At 48.3% G+C, this 20735-nt stretch overlaps 2 protein-coding genes across 7 annotated transcripts in view; one reads left to right on the top strand and one right to left on the bottom strand.

Annotated features, from left to right (window-relative positions):
• Nucleotides 1-1923, bottom strand: part of SESN1 (sestrin 1) — a 72424-nt gene extending 70501 nt beyond the window's left edge. Inside the window, exon 1 of one of the 2 annotated variants that reach the window (XM_064170063.1) lies at nucleotides 1432-1923. In XM_064170063.1, coding sequence (XP_064026133.1) covers nucleotides 1432-1713 — 282 coding nt within the window. In that variant the 5' untranslated portion in view covers nucleotides 1714-1923. The remainder of the gene's footprint in view (nucleotides 1-1431) is intronic. The other variant, XM_064170062.1, reaches the window with a different exon arrangement.
• A 3344-nt stretch (nucleotides 1924-5267) lies between these two features.
• Nucleotides 5268-20163, top strand: CEP57L1 (centrosomal protein 57 like 1). 5 transcript variants are annotated; one of them, XM_064170287.1, is made up of 10 exons: nucleotides 5268-5560; nucleotides 5842-5938; nucleotides 12406-12607; nucleotides 13862-14014; nucleotides 14633-14812; nucleotides 16297-16418; nucleotides 16829-16945; nucleotides 17361-17438; nucleotides 18568-18663; nucleotides 19635-20163. In XM_064170287.1, exons 3-10 carry the CDS (start codon nucleotides 12445-12447, stop codon nucleotides 19836-19838), a joined length of 1113 nt encoding a protein of 370 aa, XP_064026357.1. In that variant the 5' UTR covers nucleotides 5268-5560; nucleotides 5842-5938; nucleotides 12406-12444; the 3' UTR covers nucleotides 19839-20163. The 5 variants fall into 5 exon arrangements, with proteins under 5 accessions (XP_064026357.1, XP_064026359.1, XP_064026360.1 ...); XM_064170289.1 differs by having other exon boundaries at nucleotides 18568-18660; XM_064170290.1 differs by lacking the exon at nucleotides 17361-17438.
• The last annotated feature ends 572 nt before the right edge of the window (nucleotides 20164-20735 follow it).

A 20735-nucleotide genomic window follows, 5' to 3' on the forward strand; every position in this document is an offset into this window, starting at 1 on the left:
TCATTTGAATCTTTAACAGGAAAGATCTTGACACAAAGGTCCCAGATGAAGTTTTTTTTCAAGGGAGTTTTGTTTGTCTGTATCATTTGTTTGGGTTTTAAAGAAAAGCAGTATAGCAGACAAGCCTTTCACACGGACCCTATAGCCTATATATAGCTTCTGCTGGCAAAAATCTGCTTCCAGAAAATTGCCCCATGCAGCCCAAATTGTGCAGAATCAATTAGACTGCACTTAATCACACTGCACACTAGTGGGAAGTGAGACAAAATAAACACAGCTTCAGTAATTCAGCATTTCTCTAACCACTCCAAAGTAGGAAGGGGTTAAAAACAGCTCTATAAGCAAGTTCCTTCAAAACACTTAGATAAATGTACTTTTAATACCTAATGCAAGTGACTATTCTATATACTATAATGTATGGAATACGCTTGGGTTGGAGGATTGTTTTGGTTTGGGGTTTTGTTTGTTTTATTGGGGTTCTCCCCCTCTAGATTCCCCCTGCATTAAACTTGTCAATGTTCAGGGATAAAAAGCACAATCGTGAGAATTGGGCAGCTAACTCCAAGCACAGCTCAATGTACTCACTCGTGATTAAAAGAAATACCTACATTTCCTTTTCCTACTCTGCAGCAAGCAGTATTTTTAGCCGTGCTGCTGGACCAGTTTATGCAAGCCCTGCATGTGAATTTCAAGACATGCGCAAAACTTGAGGTGAGCAAGAGAATGGCAGCGCCAGTAACTATAATTAGACTGTAACAGTGGAAGAGTACAAAGCAACACTTATTTTTGTTAACATAAAAGGTCAGTAAATGTAATCCTCTACTGGAGAGGCTGCCTATAAGCTATAAAAGCACCATTTTAATCTTGCTGATCCCAGTGGAGAAGCTACTGACCCATGAACGACAAAAAGGTACATTCTGACAAGCTCTGCTGTTATTGGCGATGAGCTTAAATCTTTTACAAGCTCAAAAGCTTCCCATAGCGATTTTCTATTTGCAATTGGCAGCTCGGAATGTTTATAGCCAAGTCTTTCCTGCTTTTGTATTTAAAGCCAACTGGTAATGCCACAGCACTGCTCACGCAGACCAAAACTAGAGCACCGAAGTTGTCATTTTAGCACTTCCTTCGGGACGCCCCAGCGCCCGGCTGCTTCCCAGCCATTCATCGCTGAATCCTCTGCCCGGCCTGCACCCAAAAGCCTGACGCTTTCCCCCCTGCCTTCTAATAACGCTTCCCCAAATGTGTGGAGGGGAGCGCTTGGCGTGCGCTGCCGCACGGAGAGCTCTGACCTGCCAGGGCTCAAATGCCCTCTCCGTTCGCTGCGCAGCTCAAAGTCCACGGTGCTTCGCGAGCGACGGGATGGGGAAAAGTCCCGAAGGCGGCCGCGGGGCTCTCCCAGACCCGTTTCACGGCAGCGGCTGCCAGGCTTACCTGCACCTCGCCGAGGATCGCCTCGCTCTTCTCTCTCACGTCGGGGAAGGGGCAGCGCTTGGAAAGCATTAGTAGGCGGGCCAGCACCTCGCTCAGCCCGTCGCGGGCGGCAGGAACCAGGAGCCCGTCGGCAGCCCGGGCAGGCGGCACGGCCGCCACGGGAGCGATGGTCTCGCTGCGGCGCAGAACGGCTTGCCCGATGGTGTCCAAGGCGGCGGCGCGGGTGGCAGCGTCGCGGCTGCACAGCCCGTCCCAGCGCAGCTCGCCTTCGCGCTCCTCCATGGGGCTGCCCAGCTGTTCCACCGCCGCCTCAACAGCTCCGGTGCGGCCGCCCCATGGCGGGCTCCCGGTAGCCGCCAACCCACCCAGACAGACAACCGCGGCGGCGAGCAGAGAGCCCGCAGCCGGCGCCGCATGGGAGGCAGCAGCGGGCGCGAGCTCCCTCAGCCCCGGCGCGCGCCTCCGCCGACAGCCGCCCACCGAGGTCGGGGCTGCCGAGCGAGCAACGCCGCTAGGGCTTCGCCTCTCCCGGAGGGGAGCGGGTCAGCCACCACCCCGCGGCGCCGGCGGCTCCTCCTCTCTGCCCCAGGCATGGAGAAAAGGGGACGGCCCCGGCCCTGCCTCTTCACCGCGGCGCGGGGCGGCCCCTCAGCCCTGCGTGCCGGGCCCGGCCAGCCGCAGACCCCCGGCAAAGCCCGCGCCAGGGCCGGGTGGGGACAGGGAGGGCCGCGAGCTGGCCCCGCCCAACGCGGCCTGCCCACATGACTGATGCGCATGTTAGCCAATCACCTTGGAGCAGCTGCTGCCAGCAGCCCAATGGCGACCGGGAGCGGCAGGCAGGCGCCCGGAGGGGCCGCGGGGAGGCCCTTGTGCCCGCGGAGGGGAACTACGCGTCCCGGCAGGCAGCGCGCCGGGCAGCCGGGCCGGGCTGAGCCCAGTCCAGTCCGGTCCGGTCTCTCGCTGCCCGTCGCAGCCCTTCTGCACAGCTGTTTGCCTTTCCGCCAGGCCGCCTTTTGGGTTTATTTCCGTGCCGACGAGCAGGTTATCAAAGGCAGTTTTCTTGTCTCCAATGGCGCCAGGCGACCTTTAGGTTATTAGGAGAAAGGTCTTTACAGAACGAGCGGTCAGGCATTGGAACAGGCTGCCCAGGGAGCTGGTGCGGTCACCATCCCTTGGAACAGGCTGCCCAGGGAGCTGGTGCGGTCACCATCCCTTGCAGGTGTTGCAAACACCTGTGCACGTCACGTTTTGGGACACGGCTTAGCGCCCGTGGTGGAGTTGGTGATCTCAGAGGTCTTCTCTGAAGAACAGGCTTCTGTTGGGGCTAGGAGTAAAGCAGTTCAGGTAGTGGAATTCTTTAGACATTTGCACTGGCCAAAAGTGAAGCACAGGCGTTTAAAGCAAGTGTAAAGGCTTGTCAGGTACAAGCTTCAGCAGAAACTTCTGATGTAGCTAAGTAAACGCAGCAGCAGGAAGCCAAAAGAGCTGATGCAAGCAAAAACACATCACCTTCAACACTTGAAATGAAAGGCGCAGCAAGATCCCCAGAATATTCAAATTGAGCAACAGTTGTGCAGTCTCTTTAGCAGAGTTATGGTTTATGGTTTGCCACAGACAGCCTCAAAACGTGCATCTGCTCCATAAGGCTCTCTGCCAGCACTCCTTGATTTTTCTTGTATCACCAGGGTGGAGCCAGGGTCATAGAAGCAACCAGGTTGGAAGAGACCTCCAAGAGCATCCAGTCCAACCTAGCACCCAGCCCTAGCCAATCAACCAGACCATGGCACTAAGTGCCTCAGCCAGGCTTTCCTTGAACACTTTCAAGGATGGCAACTCCACCACTTCCCTGGGCAGCCCATTCCAATGCCAATCACTCTCTCTGGCAACAACTTCCTCCTAACATCCAGCTTAGACCTCCCCTGGCACAACTTGAGACTGTGTCCCTTGTTCTGTTGCTGGTTGCCTGGGAGAAGAGCCCAACCCCACCTGGCTACAGCAGTGTTGCCCAGTGGCAGGATTGAAGGCCATGGGCACAAACAGAAACACGAGAGGCTTTCTCAGGAAGCAGTTCTTTCACTGTGAGGGTTACCAAGCACAGGCACAGGCTGCCCACTGAGGTCGTGGAGGCTCCATCCTTGGACATGCTGAAAAGATCTTTTGTCATGTCGCAGGCAGCTGGCTCAAGGTGGCTGTGTTTGAGCTGGGTAGCTGGACCAGATGACCTGCTGAGCTGCCTCCCAGCATCAGCTGTGTTAAGTTACTCTGTGTTTAAGTGTGGATGCTGTGTTGCTGGTTCCCTCGCCTTTCTAGCAGGGACAGAAAGCACTTTTTTTTATAAAGTTGGTTTTCAGCCAAGTCAGTTTCTCAATCCAGTTCATATCATGGCAGAGAAGAGAGAAGCAAGGCCAAGGCCACCCATTTGCAGCTGTCCCATTAAAGCAATCATAAACCTACAAATCTGAGTGCACTGGAAGACAAAATAATGCTTACAAGTAAATCAGAGCCTCACAGAATTACATTTCTCATCTACACATTCCCTACTCTAAAATTCAGACTTCAAAACTGAAGTTTGTTGCAGAACAAACTATTCCTATGCCACAGGAAAACACAGAAACTGCTTCTGACTCCAGGAGCAGGGCTTGGGCTCCTCACCATCACAAGCCAGCACCAGGTCTTTCAGTGGTAAGGAATCTGATTTCTTCTTCTGGCACTCCTTGTCTTTTCTGGCACTATTTCCTTCAAGCTTGCAAGATCAGTGTGGTTCACTCATTACCTCTACCTTTCAAGGAAGACCAATCTCTTTTGCCCATAAAATCCTTTCTGCTAGGAGCCTGTGTTGCCATTGTTTTGGCAGGGGTGGACAAGCTTAGACTGCTTTGTGCAGCTGCTTCCTCTAGGCCCTTGGCACCCTCCTGAGCAATATATCTACTGAGATCATCACTACCTGTAATAAATGTGAGTCTTGACTTCTTCGAGGCCTCCACCCATTGTAACTGATGGCTTCAAAGACATTAATCCTGCCGCTGCCTTTCATCTTTTCATTTCTTTCTTTTTTGGCATTGGCTGCAGCTTCAGCTTCCTGTCCTGTTCTCTCGTCACTCGTTCTGCTCCCCCACTTTCCCTGTGGGTAAGCCACAGCACATATGCTTGCTTTATTTCTAGCTACGTTTTGATCTTCAGAGGGTGGAGAGGTCTCATTTTCCCCATCACCAGTCTGTACTTCCTGGGTGTTGCAGGGGTTCTGCCCCACACACACAGTGAATTCACCCAGACTAGACTCAGCCTGCTGGAAGTTAAGGAATGCAGCTTTCTGTTCACAGCTTAGCACAAGATACAAGCAGATATTTACAATATTTACAGCTATATACAGCAATATACAAGTGAAAAGTGATGCAGAAACACAGCAGCTCTCCCAGAAATCAGAGTGCCCAGGAGGGGCTCCCAACCACCCTTCCACCTTCTTTCCACCCCCTCCCTTATCCCAGAATCTGCCTTACGTGCAAGGTGAATTGGAAGAATTGGCAAGGGGGTTAGAAGGAAAATGATTAGTTGGGTTACACAGATGCAGGCAGAAGCAGTTCATATGGCAGAAGCCATGGAGAGACACCAACACTGCCTTATCTGTGCTTGTGTCCTTGCTTTTACACATCTCAGCAAACCTCTGAGTGAAGTAGACATCCCCATTGTTTGCTTTTCACAACCAATAATCCAATTCCTCTCATTAAAATACTCCAGTTAGCTTCAGACCAGCACAGGTGTCTCTGGCCATGGCTGCATACATCTGAGGTCAATAAAGAGAAGCAGAGTCGGAGCTTAAGCCTTAGTGTTAGGCTGTGGCATGGGTGGATTCCCACACTGAATGCTAAGATTGATGGCAAGTCACAGCACTGCCTTTTATCTTTTAGAAGCTGGCTTATTTTTTTTCCATGGGCTGCAAATGAACTCTGCCTACAGGAAACAGATTGTAAAACTGGCTCCAAGGCCTAAACTTCACATTTCAGCCCTCTGCTTTATGGATTTTTGATTCAATCCTTTGGTAAAGGAGATGAAGGTGGCTTTATTTTTTTTTCCAATTTTCCAACAGCAGGTCAAGCTGCTGCCTGTACTGCAAGACATTGTGGAAATCAAGGTCAGAGGCTAGCAGTGGAATTAATCAGGCCCTGAAGTGAAGGGAATGTGTTTGTTTGATTTGTGTGTCCGCTGACTGAAGTTAATATGCTTGGGTTTGATCCCTAAAGAATGGAAAAGACAAAGGCGGAATTATGAAGGAAACAATCTGGCAACCCATCCAGAATTACAGCATTGGAGGTTTTAAAATGATAAGCTGCAGAAAAAACAAATTTGTGGCTGTTTTAAACCTCAGTATTTCCTTCCTTGATGATTTATCAACTTCCTTCTTTTCTGCACTAGATAAGGACTTCTATGACCATATGCAAACCATAGCTGACGGCAGAATTGTTCTTTTCAGTACAATGTATGGTAGCTGTGTTCATATCCTTTCTAAGAGGTGAGCTCTAAAATGTATTATATTTACTTCTTTAAAGTGTTTTCCCCTTTCTGTTTGTCACCAAAGAGCACTTTGCCACAGAATTCCTTTGGTCAGTTATTGGAGAGCTAGGAATAAGGCAGTACAGCTTAGAAGGGACTGCTTGGAATCCTTAAGCTGCTTTTATGTACACTTGGTTTGGTTGGGCTTTCTTTCATTCCAGTTAGTAAATACCTGGGATGGGATCGTTGCCTTCTAGAAGTTCACCCTGTCCTTTGAGGTCTGAGGTTTGCCACGTTGCCACAATAAATGGGTACTCCACGGTGTTTAATGTGTTTTTCTTCAGAGTAGCTCTCTGAGGAAGCAAAGTTCTGCGACTCTCATTTTGCAGAGAGACACTAGAATGCCAGAGGCTACTCCTCTTCTGTCTTTGAACCCAAGCCCAAGCTTGATGTCAAGCAGAGACTCGTATATCATCTCAGCAGCCTGCCCTCCTTGAGCAAGCAAACTGCAGCATAAGATGAGCAAGAAAATATGGCTTTGTTTATCTTCTGAGGACATGTTTGCACATCTGCCATATGTTCTGCAGTGGCATGCAATAGTGTTTGCATCAGCCTCTGCCACCCTGCCTCCTTAGAGGTTATTACTGCATCAGGGATGAGTGAGTTGGCCACCAACTTCTTCTTAGGAGACCAAAACTTTCATGCAGAAAGACTATGAAGAAGTTCTGTGCTGAACTGTAGGTTGGTCTGAGGAGAGCTGGGCAGAACTGCAGCCCACTTAAAGTCCTGCTGTACTGTGCCAAGTCTCTGACTGCAGTCCACTTAGCTGTACAAATGCAGCCTGAAAGACTGAGAGCTAGGCTCCAGAAAAGAGGATGGGTAAACTAAAAGTTCAGATCCAAAAACCTCCACTGAGCAGCTACCCAAACTGTGCTCTTCTGTTTCTAGATTCAAGTGCTCAGAATTGCCCTAAAATGGGCATCTTGGCACCTCTCTCCTCTTTGTGCCCACTTGAGATCTAGTAGATGGGTAGAGCAGCTCCAAGAGAGTTCTAGCTGAGAGGAACTTAGCCAAGCCCAAGTCACATCCTTCTGCTACAGCCACAGCTGACTTCAGTGCCCAACTGCATTTAGCTCAGTGATGACTTTCAGTGCTGTAACCTAGGGATGAGCAAATCAGCTTTTAACTCAAAGGGATTTACATCAACATCTCATCACTCCCAGGAGAGTGCCCCAGCTGCTCAGAAGGACCATGAAATGGAGGAGAAGGATCATCTCACCTGTTGAAGTTGTGACCTTATTGGAAAGGATGGCAATCATGTGGCACTGGAATGAACTAGGAGAGAGACCCAGGGAGCTGTAGGCACTTGGGGTTTCTGATAGCTATTCCCAGCCAGGTGCTGGGAGCTGTTTACCACCAAAATGTATGCCTGAAATCCAGGACTCTGTTCTGATGATGGAACTAGATGAAAGAGACACATCCTTGTTTTCCTCTGCCCTTTGTCTCAGCTGCCTTTTCCTTGCCCTAGATTCTTACATGCCTTTCTGAGCAGGGTCAGAACTTCAAACGAAAAGGTGGTGACTCCCTGCTTCCTTCCTGCTCCTCCTCCTCCTCCCAGACTCCCATGGTGGTCAGGCAGGCAGTATGAATGCTTCCCAGGAACTCCTGCTTCCCAGGCAATGCTCTAACCACTGGGTAACCAGCACAGAGAAGGTGAACACTGTTTCCTCCAGCCACACTTTAAAAGAAAATGAATATTACTTGTTAGGAATTCTTTATCTGCTGCCATCCCAATAGGCCTTTAAAACACCTTTGGCAAGCTGTCTTAACACAAACCTTGGTGTTTTCCAGTAATAACACAAAGAAAAATGCTGTGGCCAGCAGCCACATGAAATGAAGTCACAGACCAGAGAAGCTGCAGGGACTCTTTATTCATTGTTAAAGAACAGATTTTTGGCACTAGCCACCAGAAGAGGACTCCAGATTCTGAGTCCCAAGAGGAAAAAGGTGCCAAGCATCAGGGTGGGACTTCACACCCATCTATGGTCATAAAGTTTCCCTGCTTTTGTTTTAGCTCTTCACCGAGTGCTGCTTGTTTTGGCCTTATACCTGGCACTTCTTTGACATGCAGGGAATGTAAGCCTATCATTTCCAGACTTGGGATTCAGCCCCGGGGCTGGAAGGCTCATGTATCCTGCAACATCGGGCCCCTTATCAGTCCCATCCATCTGTGATGTATTAAGGTCACACAGAACAGCAAGAACGTAAGTGAAGTCCCTAGAGGTTCACTAAACAGCCTGGCAGTCAGAAACTCTGCATCCAGTTCATAGGAAGGGAAATGTCTCTTAAATTATTTATGAGCAACTGAAGTTAGGCAAGCTGCATATGGAAGGCAGTGTGATGGCATCAGCGGCAGAAATTCACAGTGAGGAGTAAAAAAGGCAACTTTTATGTTCTTCACATAAAGTACTGAGGAGAGCACCTTCAATTTCCACATCAGTTAGAGTATTGGTTAAGATAGTTCAGCCACTTGTTCTAAACTCATTTCAAGTAGGACTCAAACCTTCAAGATATGTTGAAAAGTCTCATTGGTTCAGTGAGGTTTCACTTCCTATTAGTTCTGCAGCTGCCACCACTTTGTTTCTAACCCACTTAAGATAAAGAAGAAAGAGAAATAGCAGCTCCTTAGATAAGCCCTGAGCAAGGCCACATGTTGTTTCAGGCTGATTAAAACAGTCATGGGCCAGCAATGTGCCTTGTGGCCAAGAGAGCCAATGGCATCCCAGGGTGCATCAGAAAAGTGTGGCCAGCAGGGCTAGGGAGGTTCTTCTCCTGCTCTACTCTGCTCTAGTGAGACCACACCTGGAATACTCTTTGCAGTTTTGGGCTCCCGGGTTCAAGAAAGACAGAGACCTGCTGGAGAGAGTCCAGCAGAGAGCCACAAAGATGACTGGGGGACTTGAGCATCTCCCTTGAGCCTGAGCCACGAGGATGATTGGGGGACTTGAGCATCTCCCTGAGCCTGAGAGCCCTGGGGTTGTTTGGTCTGGAGAAGAGAAGTCTGAGAGATACAAACAATGTCTATCAGTATCTGAGGGATGGGTGTCAAGTGGAGGGGGCCAAGCTCTTTTTGGTGATCAGCAGCCATAAGCCAAGGAGCAATGGATACAAATTGGAACAGAGAAGGCTTCACCTCAACACAAAGAGAAACTTCTTTACAGTGAGGATGACAGAGCTCTGGAGCAGACTGCCCAGAGAGGTTGTGGAGTCTCCTTCTCTGAAGACTTTCCAAACCCACTTGGATGTATTCCTGTGCAGACTACCCTGGGTGATTCTGCTTTAGACAGGGGGGTCAGACTGGATGATCCCTGGAGGTCCCTTCCAACCTCTGAAGTTCTGTGATGCAGTTGTGTCAGGATGCTGGAGGCTGGGTGTTCCCAAAACAGCAATACAGCTGGCCTGCAGCACTATTTACTTCTCTTTGTCAGTGGAAGGGCTGTTCTTTGTCCCTTGGGAATAAGGCTGAGAGAGCAGTGCAGCACAGCTAGTACAGCTGACCAGGATTTTCCCTCTGATTCTCAAAGGAAAGTGAAAGGGGGGAAAAAAAACAGACCCGTTTGGATCGTGTCACAAAAGTGGCCTCTCACATAACCTTTTGCCAGCAAGGCTTGGCTGGAAGAAGAGAGGCAGCAGCCAGCACTTTGGGAGTTTTTTGGTATGGCCTCTGTTGGGACAGTTCTTCAACATTTCTCATATAGTATGTCAGATAAGCAGTGAATCATTCCTTAACTCAGCCGAGACTTTGTCCTCAGGGGAAAAAAAGCACTATAAATTGTTCATGCCCAGTAGGTCAGGTCAGAAGGTGGATGTCTTTGTGCTACTGTCTAAGAAATGCTTAAGATTGGTTTTGTTTTTCCTCTCTAAAGGTGCTGTGGCAGCACCTCAGCAAGAATGAGGCAGGATCTCTGACAGGTGACAAAGAGAGCTCAGTGGAAGCATCACTTACATTATCGCAGCATTGTTCCTCTAGTGCCTGTCTGCCACAGTTCACATGTGGAAAAAGCTTTTCCATGTGCTGCCTTTTACAGCATGAGGCATAGTTGTGTATCTGGCAAAACAGTTTTGGACTTTCACCTTCTAGCAGTACCTGATGGAGACATACAAGGAAGCCCTATGAGGAGAGGCTGAGGGAGCTGGGGGTGTGCAGCCTGCAGAAGAGGAGGCTCAGGGCAGAGCTCATTGCTGTCTACAAGTACTTGAAGGGAGGCTGTAGCCAGGTGGGGTTGATCTCTTCTGCCAGGCAAGCAGCAACAGAACAAGGGGACACAGTCTGAAGTGCCAGGGGAGGTCTAGGCTGGATGTTAGGAGGAAGTTGTTGGCAGAGAGAGTGACTGGCATTGGAATGGCCTGCCCAGGGAGGTGGTGGAGTTGCCGTGCCTGGAGATGTTGAAACAAAGCCTGGCTGGGGCACTTAGTGCCATGGTCTGGTTGATTGTCTAGGGCTGGGTGCTAGGTTGGAGTGGCTGAGCTTGGAGGTCTCTTCCAACCTGATTGATTCTATGACTCTTTACAAGGGCTTGTAGTGATAGGATGAGAGGGAATGGATTGAGGGCAGATCTTGACTTGATTTTGTAGTGAGGGTGGTGAGGCACTGGCACAGGTTGCCCAGGGAGGATGTGGATGCCCCCTCCCTGGAGGCAATCAATACCAGGTTGGATGAGGCTTTGAGCAGCCCAAGAGTTGTACTTGCCAATTCCAAGGGATTTGGAACTAGATGATCTTTAAAGTCCCTTCCAATCCAAACCATTCAATGAATCTATGAATCTTCAAAAGGAGATTTTGGGGAAGCTTTTTAAAAGGATGTGGCTGGCACTGGAGGGAAGGAACATTGAGGATTTCAGTGGTGCTAACTCCCTACTCCTGGTGTGTTTCCTTCTGCCAGGCAGCAGCACAAGGAACTTCAGCAGATTTTTATGGCAGCCTGATCCAATACTCTGGCACTCAGTGCAAGCCACTTTCAGCAAAAATAAGTATACCTATTGCAAAGGTAAACTACATTACTGCTTGTGTGACCATGAAGAAGTGGGGAGTTCTCTGTCTGAAGGTACAAGACTCCAGCTTGCTTGCCCTCCTCTGGGGGTTCAAAGTCACCTACACAGATACAGAGCTGAGGATGGGAGTACTCCCTGACAGCCCAACTTGTGCCAGCTCGCTCCCAGCCCTCACATGGTAGTGAGCACACAGGCAGAAGTGGTCCTGCTAAAGGACCCAGCCTTGCTCATCCTCACACCCAAGAGGTGGGCAAAGGTAGGCAGGCAGTGCAACTGTGGCAGGGCAGTGCTGTCACAGAGCTAATTTGCCAGGCCTGATACAGGGCTGGTGGCAACTCCAGCTGCAACCTGCACAATACGAAGTGCTTTATCCTGCTCATTGCAGTGGTGCAGGCTGCTGGGGTAGAAGTGGGACTTTTCTTCCTTCTTCTTCTCCCCTCCTCCTGCCATGGAGCAATTTGCCAGCCTCCCTTTAACATGCATACTTCTCCCTTGGCTGCTCCCCAGCCTCAAGCCAGTGTATTAATTTCCTCAACCAAGGGCTTGTCTAAACAACAGTGTTCTGGCTGCATCCACAAGTGTTGTTCAACTGCTAAATCCCCCTAAGCCTCATGCAGTTATGTTAGCCCAAACATTGTCATTCAGGATGCAATATCTGCTTTAAAGCACTTCTCTAGGGCTGTGTCCCAGCATCCAGAGCAGCACAGGATTAGAGAGTGGCAAGTTAAGCTTGCAGGGACTGTGGGACTTGTTTTGGAAAGCAAACCTGTCCAGGATGGCTTTATAGAAACTTAAAAGTTGTGGGGGAAATGTTGATGGTAGAACAGTTGATGGCCAAGCATATGTCAAGCTGCTTAATTATTTCCTGGTAGTTTTCTTGACCTAGTGAGCTGAACAGTGGTCAGCATGTTTGGTGAATGTCTTACAGGGTGGTGACTTTGTCCTTCTCCTGGCCTGTGCCCTTGCCTGAGGCATGCAGTGTTGTGGAGATTACTCCTGTGCGGGATGGTTGTTATAAGTTACATTGACTTGCTAAGGTCCTAAAGGACTTGTCCACGGCAGAGCACTTGGGCTGGAGGAATTCTGTTGGTAGAGCCCCTGGGCACTTTAGCACCATTCCCACAGCCTCTGTGGCTGAGGGAGCTGTGGCAGAGTAGGAAGTCTGTAACTGTGGCCACAGCAGCAGTTGTGCAAACACAGGTGCCTTGGTCCCGTGGTGTTGTATTCTTTCATGCCCCTTGCTGAGCTGTGCTCTTAGGGGCAGCCTGGGCAGCTGCCCTCTCCAGCTGCAGGGTGCATGGTACCCTCTGCTGTGCTGTAAAAGTGGATCTGCACAAGTTTCCTGCTGCTTTATTCCCTCTCTTTTCTAATCACTATTTGCTTCTGATCACCACCCTCCTTACAACTGCCCACTGACCTGTCTCCTTGGAAACAGCAAGGTTTGTTTGTGTGACAGCAACGTGGAAACTAATTGATGCATAGCAGCAGCAGGCATGCGAGGGAGTCAGCTTCCACCAGAGGACATTGGAAAAGCAAATCTCCACTCATGCTGACAGACAGGAGGTTAGATGGTGTGAGCAAAATCCGCCTTCCTCCTCTGGAGTTCCCCAAGTTGTCTTCCTGTGATCACAGCAGAGGTAAGAAGCTTGTTGCATGCTCACATTTTTATGGGCTTTGTTAGCCTGATTCATCACCAGAGTGTAGGACTTGAGAAGCAATTGGGAACTGCAAAGACTGGCTTCTTTCTTTGTGGAACACTGTGCTGATCCACTGTGCCATGCCCAGCTCAGCTCCTCTCCTGCCTCGGTGCTGACCCTGCCTATGGCCACAGGACTGTCTCATCCACATACTCAGACTTCTCATTGCCTTCACTGCCACTGCGCCTTGTGCTGGTGGAAGAGGCCAATGCATCTGCCTGGCCTGGCTGGATGCACAGTGTTTGCTGCTCCTCCAGGACGTACCTGTGGAGGGCCATAAATGGTTTGTGTGGCAGTGTCATCAGGTGGCACCTTTTGGCAGATGGTGGCACTTCTGGCTGCCTGCAGCTGCCAACCCAGCACCAAGAGCCTATGGGCTGGGCTCAGGCAGGATGGCAGTGGTGCTTCAGAGGGAACTCTGCAGACAAGGCCAGTGGTGCAAAGGTAGCCTGGTCAGGCCCCCTCCTGCTGGCCTGGTGCTGGGCTGCCCAGGCTGGTGCCAGGGGGAGCCACCTTGAGCTGTGGGATCTGCCCTGGGGTGTGTTAACACACAAAAGCAGCTGTGTCTGGGAGGCCCCAAGTCAAGCAAGCCCTGGCAAAGAGATACTCCTGTTGATGTCTCTGTGATGACAGCTTGGTGGAGGAAGGAAGCATTTCCATGTACCTTTGGTTTAGTGCATATCTTGAAGAGACAGTGTGGATGGATGGTGAAGCTCCTGTTTCATATGGTCCCTGGAACAGTGCTCAGAGAGGTGTTCCTGGAAACTTTTTCCAGTACTGAAAACTTTCTTCCCCACCCACCCAGTATGAATGGCTTCCCCTGGGGATGCTTCATCAGCAGGTTCCAGTCTCGGTTGAGTTTCTTCCTTCTGTGTCTAGACACCTTCTTTGGGTGACTTATTGGGAACTAGTAGCTGTAAATAGCCTTGCCCAGGTGGGAGACCTTTTCCAGTTGCATGCTCTGTGTTTTGAACTGGAGTGATGCCATAACTGTTATATCACTGAAGCATCAAATAAGCTGTTTTTCCTATCAGCTGAAGCTGCCTATGCTCTCCCTTTCTTACACTGTACCAAGTGAAATGCTTGGTGCCACTTTGCTAGGCAGCTGAGGAGTGATTCAAAGCTTGCTGTACTTTCCTAGAGGTTGTATTGGACTGAAGCACTATCTGCAAGTTTCACTATCTGTGTCTTGAGTATTACAGGCTGTGGATTCTGAATCAAAGAACAGTTACATAGGAAGCTTTCTTCAGCCACCAAATGAGATGCTTCCTGCAGCTTTTGCTTCTACAGAACCAAAGAAGTTGGCAGCTGTTGGTAGTGCCAGGCCTTCTATGCCCAATCACCAAGGTAGAGTCAAACTATGTCCCTTAAGTGGTCTTTTTAATCGCTCTATGAGAAATCTCTTGAGCAAACTCTTTGTGGTTTCCTTAGTTCAGTGACTTGCTGTGATTACCAGAATGACTTTGGGGCAGGATGTGTATGTGTCCTGAGGGAGTAGGCTCCCTGAAGTCAGACCTCTGAAATGGAAACTGCTGCAAGTCTTGTAACATCCTTGTAAACTCTGGCTTTGAAAATTGTTTACCTTAGAATCGGCAGACTTCCTCTAAAACTCCTTCAAACTCAGCACAAGCAGTTCATGGCTTTAAATACAGCCAAAAAAAGAACATTATTGGTGTGGCACACTGGCTTAAAAGTGGCTTTCTGTAGTGCTAGTTGATGCCCTCTGGTTTAAAATCACTTCTGAGTGATCTCTGATTTGTACACTGGCTTAGAACTGGCTTTCTGTAGTGCTAGTTGATGCCCTCTGGTTTAAAGTCACTTCTGAGTGATCTCCTCTTCTCTGATTTGTACACTGGTTTAAAACTGGCTTTCTGTAGTGCTAGTTCATGCCCTCTGGTCTAAAATAACTTCTGAGTGATCTCCTCTTCTCTACTTTAAAAGCTAAACTCTTGCATTATTTTCTAGCTGTGGTGGCAGCCCTGAAAACTCTGCAAGAAAAGATCTGCCGACTAGAGCTGGAGAAGTCCCAGGCTGAAGATAATCTGTGCAGCCTCTCCATAGCAGCTGCTCAGCATAAGAAGGCCTTAGAGTGTGAATCCCACAAAAAGAACATAGCACACCAAGGACTGATGCAAGAGAGGGAAGGTATTTCTCTTGAGTGATAAGCTGTAGCCACAGCAACTCCCAGGCTGCATAATCCAGGGAGTGTTTGTTTGTTTTGACAGACTGCTAATTAATGCAGCCTGTCTTGTTGAGGGTTTTCTTTGCTTCAGAACTGGGGAGGGGCAGGAGCCTGGTAATGGTGAATCAAGGTGAGATCTTGTTTCTACATATATCACCCCAGTATTGTGTAACTCATACAGCTACTGGAAAGAAGCAGCAGATTTCAGGTGGCTATGTTTAACTCCTACAATGAGTAAGCAGAAGGGTTGGATCTAGATGGTCCTTGCAGTCCTTTCCAGCCCTGACAATTCTATGATTCTGTAACACTGCTAACTGGAGGTGTTTAAAAGGAGGCTGGATGAGGCACTTAGAATCAACAAATCATAGAATCAGCCAGGTTGGAAGAGACCTCCAAGCTCATCCAGTCCAACCTAGCACCCAGTCCTGGCCAGTCAACCAGACCATGGCACTAAGTGCCTCATCCAGGCTTCTCTTGAACACCTCCAGGAGCAGCAACTCCACCACCTCCCTGGGCAGCTCATTCCAATGCCAATCACTGTCTCTGGGAAGAACTTCCTCCTAGCATCCAGCCTAGACATCCCACTTAGTGCCATGATTTAGTTAATTAGATGGTATTAGGTGGTAGGTTGGACTTGATGATCCCAAAGGTCTTTTCCAACCTGGTTAATTCTGTGATTCTGTAACTTGAGACAAAGTGAGGAGAAGGGAAGAAAGCAGATTCTGTGTAGGTATCTGCTGATCTAAATCAAAGTGAGCACAGTGCTCACATCTTTGGAATTCATATTAGGGACTATGCAGTGAGGACAGGCTGAGAGAGCTGGGGCTCTGCAGCCAGAAGAGAAGGCTGTGAGGAGAGCTTGGAGTAGCCTCTCAGTATATGAAGGGAGCCTACAGGAGGGCTGGGGAGGGACTACTGACAAGGTCTTGTAATGACAGGATGAGGAGGAATGGGTTTAAATTGGCAGAGGAGAGATTTAAACTGAATGTTAGGAAGAAGTTCTTTCCAGTGAGGGTGGTGAGACAGTGGCAGAGGTTGCCCAGGGAGGTTGTGGATCACAGAAGCACAGAATGTGATTGAAGATCAAAGATCACATTCTGTGCTTCTGTGATCCACAATCTCCCTGGAGCTGTTCAGGACCAGGCTGGATGAGGCCTTGAGTGACCTATTCTAGTGGGAGATGTCCCTACCTATAGCAGGGGGTTGGAACTAGATGATCTTTGAGACCCCTTCCAACCTAAACCACTCCATGATTCTATGACTAGCTCTGAAAAAACATCTCAATTCTCATGTCCTTCATATCACATCTATTTTAACCACATGACTTGTCCAGGCTAACAAAACTTCCCTTGCATGTGTTCAAGGGAGACAGTTTCTCGGTGAGATGCCAAAGAGGCTAAGTGTGGTCTCCCACTGCTATGCTGAATGTCTTTGTTTCTCTCTGTAGATGTAAGAGCGCAGCTAAATGCAGCTCAATCTCGCTGCTCCCTGCTGGAGAAACAGCTGGATTACATGAGGAAAATGGTTCACAGCGCAGAACTGGAAAGGAAAAAGGTTTTGGAACAACAGGTGAAGTCTTCTTAGCCTGCTAACAGAGTGGTGATTTGGTTTAAAAGGATAGAAATGTCTAAGACCTGCACATTTTTGTGGGCATTTTTGGCCTCAGCCACGCTCAGGACAGCAGCAAACGGAAGCAATTTACTGTCTGAGTGGCTGATGACAACTACTCAATGAGTTGTATGAAAAGGCTCCCTAGGTGGAACTTCTAATGAGCAGAACCATGCTAATACTTGCACAAAAGGGCTGCTGGAATCTTTAGTCTTCTTTGTCTGCTTGGGATTTTTCATCACTTTGCAATTTAAAAGAAAAGATGAAATTTAATCTAGTTCAACACCTTTACTGTACTGTGTTTGGGAATTCTTCTGTCTGAAATTATTTCATTCAGCTGCCAGCTCCACTCTTGCTTACTTTTTTTCCAGGCCAAGCTTCAGAAAGAGGAAGATCAGAAGTGGTTGGAACTGCATGCAAAAGTTGAAAAGCTTGAAATGCTGGAGAAAGAGTGCCTCAAACTTAGTGCTGCTCAGAGAACTGCAGAAGTAAGCATGCACAGAATGACAAATTGAAAGCACTCTCTCAGAGCTGTGGGATGTGCTGTGAAGCCAATGACTATTTCTTAGTTTTAGGTAGCGCTGTGAGGAGCAGGGAGTTGGACTCAATGATCCTTCTGGGTCTCTTCCAACTTGGGATATTCTCTGACTCTATGATATAATTGGTCTGGCACATAGTGTAGTGCTAAGATTTGCAAAAGTTTCCTCTGTTAAAGCTAAAATAATGAAGCAGACCTGACTGAAAGCCACTTTGGCTTCCTTTGGATGAGTCTTTTGTTCAGTCTGGGCTTTAAAAACTCCTACAGTCTCGTTTGATTCCAGATGAAAAATGCAGGCTGCTTCAGACTTCTGACTGAACATGACAAACTGAAGTGTGACTAATTATTCTTGTCTTCAAATTCAGGAGAAGATCAAATGCTTGGAAGAGAAGCTTTGGAAAGAAGAGCATCAGTGTGAGCAAATAAAAGACAAAGCTGCTCAGGTAGACTGAAAAAGGTTGATTTTATCTCATTTTTGATGACCAAAGAAGGCAATTCTCTCTTGCCAAAACACCCCTCTGTTTTAAATGACATTTCAACTCCACATGTTTTTTACTTGGGGAGAACTCCTGAAATATGACTCGTAGAATCATAGAATCAATCAGGTTGGAAGAGACCTCCAAGCTCAGCCAGTCCAACCTAGCACCCAGCCCTAGACAATCAACCAGACCATGGCACTAAGTGCCTCAGCCAGGCTTTGGTTGAACACCTCCAGGGACAGCAACTCCATCACCTCCCTGGGCAGCCCATTCCAATGCCAATCACTCTCTCTGCCAACAACTTCCTCCTAACATCCAGCCTAAACCTACTCTGGCACAACTTGAGGCTGTGTCCCCTTGTTCTGTTGCTGGTTATCTGGCAGAAGAGCCCAACCCCACCTGGCTACAGCCTCCCTTCAGGTAGTTGTAGACAGCAGACCAGTTAGAAACTTCGTAGTAGAAAACTTGCCAGTTGCGTATCTCAGTCAAGGCAGATCCTGCCTTGTTAGTGGTTCACTTCCTTCTGATGCCAGAAAAGTCAGAATAATCTCACTTTTGTGATGGATCTCCAGCATTGCTTAGCCAGGACAAAGTCCTCCTGTGTCTAACTGGGCATGGCTGTTATCCTGTTTACCATGGGCCTCTATGGCAACTTGGAGCTAGAGAGCAGTCTGAGGGTTAGCCAGTGGGCCTGACCTCACTGCTACACAGATGGACTCAGTTCTCTCTGCTCCCAGACTGTAAGATCCAAATGTTCATATTCTTAGGGTTTTCTGATCAGATCCCCAGCAGGATTGGCTTATCTCAGTTGCTCCTTGGAACAGCAGAAAAACACAACTGCTGCAGCTAAAATGAAAATGAGGATTCTGAGGCAGGGCTGCAAGGTCTGCTGCCAGCCTGCCAGCCCTGTCATCTCTGCAGTTTTTAAGTGTAGCTTATGCCTTCCAAGCAGGACAGTTAATAGTGTCCTTAATTGGTTCTCTTCCCTGCATGACAGAAGGAATTAATTAAGCAGCTGATTTTATACTTCTAATATTATATTGAAAAACTAATTTCTTTATTTTTTCTGTTTGTTGGGTTTCTTTCCCCACAGCCTCAAACAAGATTTGAAAGAAACAGAATTTTAGTGCCTGCAACATCTCAAAGTGAACCTAGCAGGGGAAATGGGAAGAAGAAAAAAAAGAAGGTGGTAAGATGAAGGTGTTTGTTAGTGTCCTGCTGCTGCTAGCAGCTGACTCGCACAGAGAGGGGAAAACGGTGATGAAAGAGGCACCTTATGTCTGCTGCACTTGATTCCATTTCCAAGGTGCTGAACAGTGCTGAATACCTCTTTCCTTTGGGAATTAAAACTATTGCTAGGGCCAGTAGCACCTCACTGGAAGACTTTCCCTTAGCAGCATAACAATAACCTCTGTTACAGTCTCACTGGCACCCCCATGTCCTGTCTTGAGTGCCTTTCAGTTTAGCTGGCAAAATCAGTTTCCAATGTCACTATGACCAGGCACCTTGAGGTGGGGGGTTGCTGACATCAAGAGAATTCGTTTTGAAACACATATTACAGCTCAGTCAATATTTTGAGGCCATGGGTTTTGCAAACTTGTTACAGTGAGACAATTGTGTACAAGATTTGTAGGTTTGGCTCCTTCCTTCCTTTTTTTCCTTCCTTCCTTTCTCTCTTCCTTTCTCCCCCCCTTTCATTCTCTCTCCCTCCCTTTATTTCTCCCCTCCTTCCCTTCCTTCCTTCCTTCCTTCCCTCCTTCCTTCCCTCCTTCTCTCCTTCCTTTCTCCCTCCCTTTCTCCCTCCCTTTCATTCTCCCTCCCTTTATTTCTCCCCTCCTTCCCTCCCTCCCTCCCTCCCTCCCTCCCTCCCTTCCTTCCTTCCTTCCTTCCTTCCTTCCTTCCTTCCTTCCTTCCTTCCTTCCTTCCTTCCTTCCTTCCTTCCTTCCTTCCTTCCTTCCTTCCTTCCTTCCTTCCTTCCTTCCTCTCCCTCCCTCTCTTTCTCCCCTTCTTTCTCCCTCTCTCCCTTTCTTCTTATTTCTCTGTGATGTCACTTAGGCACTTAGGCACCTTTAGTTCAGAGTTTGACAGAAGTCCATTAAGCTCTACAGCTTGAGGTTCTTCTGAGTATACAACATTGTAATTAATAATCTTTCTCCCTAGGTGCAGAAATTAAAGAGAGAAACTCAGGAACTGAAGCAAGGAGCAGCTCATGTCAGATTTAAGTGTGGTGATCAAAAGGAAGCGAAGGAGATTGTAAGAGAAAATGTGCCTAAGTCTTGGCCTGGGCAGAAAAGCAGAAGCTCTCTTCAGCTGCTGAAAACAGTGCAGGAGCTTCAGGCAAGACTGAAGCATGACAGCACCTGAGAGCAGTAGTTCTGGGATTTACTGCCATAGAAGTTTGTGAAGCTGGCTGACAGCCAGGACAGTTTTAATTTCACAGAATACCTTTTAGAAAGAAAATAGACCTAGCAGAGACAGATGCATTCTAAACTGCCTACTCAGTAGCAAGTCAGTTTGTTCCCCTCAGAATTACCTTTCATGTAGGGTAGCTACAATTCAACCATGCTGACTTGTAATGGAGTGGTTTAATGGATCAACAAAATGCTTACTTGTGAACCTGTCTAATAAAACTTCATACATTTTTTACACTGTGATCTTTGCTGTCCTGTTCCTCCTGCTGCCATGGGGAAACTTAGAGCTTGCTTTTCCAGAGTGAGTTCTGTTCAAATAAGAGCAGTGGGTTTCCTTTTCTCTCTTGAGAGAGCAAACCAGAAGGGCCTTCCCAAGCCCTAAGGAGCCTAAAGCATTTTGTTTTGTCCAGTCCTTGACAAAACCCTTCAGGCACTGAACTGAGAGAGAAAAATTGTCAGCAGTTTGCCCCTGAGGCATAAAAATGGGTGGAACGAGCAGTGATGTGGCAGGACGAAGAGCAAGAAGTACCCCAGGAGGCCATCACAACTCATATAGCTTGGAGTTGCTGTAGGAACAACTGGACCTGTCTGGGCAGGGAACTGGCACATCAATCTCCTGCTCCCTCTGTCCCTTGACCTGGCATTTTTGTTGAGTATAGCAACCCAGGCAGAGGGACCAGTTTGGAGCTGGAGAAGCAGAAGCCTGTCTCCTCTCCTGGACAAGAGGCTGTAGTGGAGAGCAGCAGCTTTGGGTTGGTCAAACAGGTATTGGATGGGGAAGTGGTTAAACGATGGAAGCACTGAGCAGACAGTCTGAAATGTGTGTGCTGACAGGGTCTGTCCAGAACAA

This window comes from Pogoniulus pusillus, chromosome 33 (assembly GCF_015220805.1).
Source record: "Pogoniulus pusillus isolate bPogPus1 chromosome 33, bPogPus1.pri, whole genome shotgun sequence".
Taxonomy (NCBI): domain Eukaryota; kingdom Metazoa; phylum Chordata; class Aves; order Piciformes; family Lybiidae; genus Pogoniulus; species Pogoniulus pusillus.